Below are 5,701 nucleotides of genomic sequence, written 5' to 3' on the forward strand. Positions count from 1 at the left end.
GGCATTTCGAGCGGCAGCGGGAGTTTTCGCCGATTTCTTTTTATTAAAGCACCCCCGAGCCCGTGTTTACATTGCGCAGTATAAACATCCTGCCCGGGCCCGCCGAGCTTAAAAGAGAGCACGAAGAGGGGGTTTGAGGTGGGTGAAGCTCCGCGCTGCGCGGAGGCCGCGGCCGGGCAGCGCCTCCCGCCCCCGCCGCCCGCGGAAGTTGCGCTGCCCGCAGCCCGGGCCGCACCGCCCGGCCCTCCCCACCCCCCCGCCGTGGTTCTCAGCAGTAGGTGGCAGGGGGATGGGGGGGGGGGGGGGCTGCCCACGCGGCGCCGCGGTCACGCGTGGGACAGCCCCCCCCCGCCCCGTCCTGGGCAGGGATGCGGCCCCCGGGGCGGGTAGGGCGGCGTGGAAAGGGCTCTTTAAAAGCTGCCCACCAGCTGGGAGCGGGGAGCGGAGGGGGGCCGGGACAGGGCGGCGGAGGGGGCCGCCCGGGAGGGCGTGGGGGAGCGGGTCGGGGCGGGGATCTCCGCTCCGCTCTTACGTCTGTCAAGGAGCGGCAGACGCCGCTGCGAGAGATAAAGTACAAGGCGAGCGGCGGGGCCGGGGGCAGACTCGACAGCCACCGCGATGGGAAGCAGCTCCCCGCAGCACCGGCAGCGCCGGCCCAGCTAGAGCCGGGGCGGGGCGGGGGGGCACGGCGGCGGCGGAGCCCGGCCCGCCGAGGGGCAGCGGGGCAGGCGCAGGCGGCGGCCGCCGGCTTCTCTCTCGCAGCAGCCGAGCTCAGATCGCTTCCACCCGCCCCCCCATCCCGCCTCCCTGCGCACCCCCCTCCTCCCGACCCTCCGCCTCTCGCTCGCCTTCTGCAGCCGGGCTCGGATTTAGGGATAAAGTGGGAGGAGGAGGGAAAGCGGAGGGGGGGGGGGGTTTGTCGTCGTCGCTTCCATTTGTTTATCCGCGGAGGGGTGAAGTCTCCCGGTGGAGAGAAATCCCGCCGGGGGGCCGGGAGGAGGCCGGGGGGGGTGGGGGGGGTGGGGGGTGAGCGGCGGCGAGCCCCCGGCAGCGTGGCCTTTTGGGGGGGCGCCTGGGGGAGGGTGGCGGAGGAGGGCCGGGGCTGGCCGCCGCGGACCTGGCCGTAGATGACTGCAGAAGCGCAGCAGGCTCTGTCCTCTCAGCCCCCTCCTCCTCCGGTGCAGAGCAGCTACGGCCCCATGTCCTCCGTGGCCGAGAAGCAGCCGCAGAGCTCGGCCATGGACGCCGCCTCCGCGGCGCCCGGCGGGGCGGCCGGCAGCGCTCCGGGCAGCGGCGGCGGCCCGGGCAGCGGCGGTCCCAAGGCGAAGAAGACTAACGCGGGGATCCGGCGGCCGGAGAAACCGCCTTATTCCTACATCGCCCTCATCGTCATGGCCATCCAGAGCTCGCCCTCCAAGCGGCTGACCCTCAGCGAGATCTACCAGTTCTTGCAGAGCCGCTTCCCCTTCTTCCGCGGCTCCTACCAGGGATGGAAAAACTCGGTGCGCCACAACCTCTCGCTCAACGAGTGCTTCATCAAGCTGCCCAAGGGGCTGGGCCGCCCGGGCAAGGGCCACTACTGGACCATCGACCCGGCCAGCGAGTTCATGTTCGAGGAGGGCTCCTTTCGCCGCCGGCCCCGCGGCTTCAGGAGGAAATGCCAGGCGCTGAAGCCCATGTACAGCATGATGAACGGGCTCAGCTTCAACCACCTCCCCGAGAGCTACGGCTTCCAGGGCTCGGCCGGCGGGCTCTCCTGCCCCCCCAACAGCCTCTCCCTCGAAGGGGGCTTGGGGATGATGAACGGGCATTTGTCCAGCAACGTGGAGGGGATGGGCCTGGCGGGACACTCCGTGCCCCACCTGCCCGCCAACGGTGGGCACTCCTACATGGGCAGCTGTACCGGCTCCTCGGCGGGGGAGTACCCGCACCACGAGAGCTCCGTGCCCGCCTCCCCGCTGCTCGCCGGCGGCGGCGTGATGGAGCCCCACTCGGTTTACTCCAGCTCGGCCTCGGCGTGGGCTCCCTCCGCCTCGGCGGCCTTGAACACGGGCGCATCCTACATCAAGCAGCAGCCCCTCTCGCCCTGCAACCCCACGGCCAACCCGCTCTCCTCCAGCCTTTCCACGCACTCCCTCGACCAGTCCTACCTGCACCAGAACAGCCACAACACCGCCGAGCTGCAAGGTAAGGCGCGGACACGCGTGGGACACACCGCGACGGCCGCGGACACGCGTGGGTCCAGGCCCAGCCGCTCCGTGGGCAGCGGCCGTGAGCTCCCTGGGAGGAGACCCCCGTTCCCCGCCTCCCCTCCCGGGGGCAACCGGGAGGCCGTCGGGGCTCGCCGCCGCTGCGGGGCTGGGGACCGCCGGACCGGGGCTCCGCTCCCCGGGGGCGGCTGCTCCGCCGCTGGGGCAGCCCTGGGCCTAGAGCCGGTGGGCTCCGGCAGGGCGGGAGCTGCGGGAAGGCGAGGCCCGGGGGGTCTCACGCCTCCGCCGGGACCCCGAGGGAGGAAAGGGGGAATGTCCGCTGTCCGCACCCCACGGCCCGCCGGCAACTCCGCTCGGGGTTGTGCTTTCCCGGCCCATCGCCCCCCCCCCCCCCGCCCTCCGCTCCTCCGCCCCTGCGGCTGTCGGTGGCCCGGGCCCCCCGCGCCCCCCAGCCCCGGCCCGGGGATGGAGCTGCCGGGGGTGGCCATGCCCCGGCTCTCGGAAGGGGGTCACGGTGCTTGGGCTGGGAGGAGGCCTGGGGAGGGCCGAGGGCAGCGCTGGGCTTCGTCCTGCCGCCCACGTTCACCTCGGGGCGCGGGCATAGCCCTGGGGGCCGTGGTGGGGCGAAGGGGCAGGTTTGGGGGGGTCCCTGCACATCACCCCGGGCCTTTCGGGGGAGCGGGAAGCGCCTGGCAGAGGCGGGTGTGAAACGGAGCGTTAGCGGGGCAGAAATGGCAAAGCGAAGCGGGGCAGAAGCGTCAGGCGGGCCGGTGGGGAGCAGCCGAGCCCGGGCCCAGCACCGAGGCCGGCCGGGGGTCAGCACCCGCCGGCGGGCACCGTGCGGGCCCGGCTCCGGGGAAGCACGCCCGCATCCGCGGGAAAACGGAGGAAAAATCCCTCCCGAGGAGCCACCGGGCCCGCCCGCGGCCTTCACCGAAACGCTCCGGATTAACAGCGGAATTGCGGGCGGCGGAGTGGCGGCAGCGCGGGTCCCGGGCGAGCACCGCGCCCCGTCGCACCCGCGTTCACCTGGGGTTTGTGCCCCGGGGTGGCGGCGGCAGCAGCGGCAGCGGCCCCGCTCCGGTGCCGTTTGGGCCTCTCCGCCCGGGCTCTGCCGCCGGCCCCGCTGCACGAAGGCGCTTTCCCCCGCTCCGCACCCCGCGGACGTTGCGCCCGGGCGGAGGCGGTGGGAAAAGCACCGGGCACCTCCGGGGGCGCAGAACGGGCAGCAAAGCCCTAAACCCGGCGCGGCCGGACCCCGGCTGCTCGGAGCGTCCCTAGGCCGGCCAGGGAGCGCCCGCGGCCGCGGGGTTCTGCCACCGCACCTGTCCGCGCCCGCGGAGCCCCGGCGGTGCCCGGGTGCTTGTGTGCGTGCAAAAATACACCCAGTTCCGCGCTGACACCCGGGGGCCGCGGGGGCCGGGTGGGCTGGTTATTTATTTATTTATTTATTTATTTTACCCCAGACGGCGGCTTTCTCTTTTCTCACCCCCTCCGCGCTCAACCTCCTCTACTAAATGTAATTCCCATGGCTGACTATCTTCCCCCCCCCCCCGTCCCGCAGGCATCCCGCGGTATCACTCCCAGTCTCCGAGCATGTGCGACAGAAAGGAATTCGTCTTCTCTTTCAACGCCATGGCCTCCTCCTCCATGCATTCAGCGGGCAGCGGCTCCTATTACCACCAACAAGTGACATACCAGGACATCAAGCCGTGCGTTATGTGATACGGGGCGGAAAAAACACCTCCTGGGGCCGGCAAGGCCTGACCCGGGCACCGAGCCCCCCCCCTCCAGGACCTTCTCGATGGAATGGGGGGGGTCTCTGCAGACTGGCTTTGTTCGGGAGGTATAGACAGGCGCCCCGGGGAGCGGCAGGGGACGGGGCGTGCGGCCCCGGGGCTGAGCCTGCCCGCAGCTGAGCATCGGCCGGGCCCGGCCGCCACCACGGGTCTGAGTCACCGACGGTCTCTGCCTTCTTCTGCTTCTTCGCTTGGGGCTGGGTTGAGAAGAAAGCAAAAGCAGCCCCCTCTCCGCCCTGAGAACCCTGACGGCGAGTTTGGGTGAAGAGTCTGACAACTGAGGTTTTGATGCTTCTTTAAAAAAAAGGGGGGGGGGGGGGGGGAAAGATAAAATTAAATTACTAGTTCAGTTTTGTAATTGGCATTGAGCAGTGCCGCCATCACGGTTGGTAGGCGGACAGCCGGATCGGGCTGGGGATGGGGGGGGTGTGCTGGAAAGGACCCCGACCCCAAAGCCGGCGCATCCTGCGCCCGCGGTCCCCTCCGCGCTGCACCGCGAGCAGGAGCAGGCCCGACACCGGGGTCCTCCGCCCCAGCCCCGTCGGTCCCGTCTCACTTCGAGCCCCTTCTTAGGAGAAATTTTTTTGTTTTGTTGGGGGTTTTTTTTGTTGTTGTTGTTTTTTTTTTTTTCCGGCAAACACCCAGGGGGCAGAAATCTGTCAGAGGGATTTTTTTTCTTTTAGCTATTAATTTTTTTTTTTGCCTGCATAAAGACTGCAGGATCAGACCCTATGCAGAGAGAATAAGGCACTTTGACAAGAGACAGCCATGCTCATTCTGTTATTTATTCTACATATTTTTTTTGTTGTTGCTAATAATCGAGACACGAGTAGTCTCAGTTGATCAGTATTAAATCGGTGAATCTCTGTTGGCAATATTTGCCATATAGATTTTTTTTTTTTAGTTAACCTTTGTAAATTTTAAACCGATCATGGTCTCTGTAAAGACAATCCTCCATATGTTTTTATAGAAATATATATATAATGAAGGATTATTCCCCTCCCTCCCCTTTCTATGGTTTTTTTTTCGCCCTGCCTTTGTACAGTTCGGTGACACCTATTTTAATTCTTTCTGCACTGTATAAAATTGTAATTATGGGGGTATTTTTTTCGCCCTGCCCTTTTGTGTACGTTTTGTCCCCAAAGGAAAAAAAAAATCGAACCGAAATAAAACATGTATGTTATTTGTACATGGGCTTCACGATTGTATGAGCATCAAATAAACGAGCATGCGGTGTAACACGCGTAATTATATCTGAGGAGTGTGTGAACTCCGCCGAGCTGCGCGGAGCGCTCCGCACTGCGCGGGACGCCCGGCCCGGCCCCGCAAACCTCCCGCGGTCGGTGCCTCAGTTCCCTGCCTCGGTGCAGGCTCCAAAGGGCCCTTTTTGGGGTTCGGCTGCGGCTTCCGAGGGGTCCTCCCGCGCCGGGGATATTTAAAATGCGGGTAACGAAAGGAGGAGGGAAGAAAAAACGGAGGCGGTTTTTATTTTTATCTTTTTACGGTTATTATTATTTCACGTTGTTCCCCCCAAGGAGAAAGCGAAAGGCGGTGTTTCACGGCTCTTTGCCTGTTTCTTGGAGAAAATACAGCGGGGACGGAGCCTGCGCCTCCTTTTCTCCCCCCCACCCCGGGAGGGACACGGGCATTTTTGGGGCAGCCCGAGCCGCGCATCCCCGCGGATCCCCGCCG

At 66.0% G+C, this 5,701-nt stretch overlaps 1 protein-coding gene across 1 annotated transcript; it reads left to right on the forward strand.

Annotated features, from left to right (window-relative positions):
* Positions 1-1,080: 1,080 nt before the first annotated feature.
* FOXF1 (forkhead box F1) lies at positions 1,081-4,594 on the forward strand. Its single transcript, XM_040615810.1, has 2 exons — positions 1,081-2,187; positions 3,775-4,594. The coding sequence occupies exons 1-2, from the start codon at positions 1,128-1,130 to the stop codon at positions 3,933-3,935; spliced, it is 1,221 nt and encodes a 406-aa protein (XP_040471744.1). The 5' UTR covers positions 1,081-1,127; the 3' UTR covers positions 3,936-4,594.
* The last annotated feature ends 1,107 nt before the right edge of the window (positions 4,595-5,701 follow it).

This window comes from Falco naumanni, chromosome 15, assembly GCF_017639655.2.
Source record: "Falco naumanni isolate bFalNau1 chromosome 15, bFalNau1.pat, whole genome shotgun sequence".
Taxonomy (NCBI): domain Eukaryota; kingdom Metazoa; phylum Chordata; class Aves; order Falconiformes; family Falconidae; genus Falco; species Falco naumanni.

What these genes read in the sequence shown, in the direction of transcription:
- FOXF1 (XM_040615810.1), top strand. Translation starts at nt 1,128, where the DNA reads ATGACTGCAGAAGCGCAGCAGGCTCTGTCCTCTCAGCCCCCTCCTCCT. An exon ending in CAACACCGCCGAGCTGCAAG is followed by an intron (nt 2,188 to 3,774) that starts GTAAGGCGCGGA and finishes CCCGTCCCGCAG; the next exon opens with GCATCCCGCGGTATCACTCC.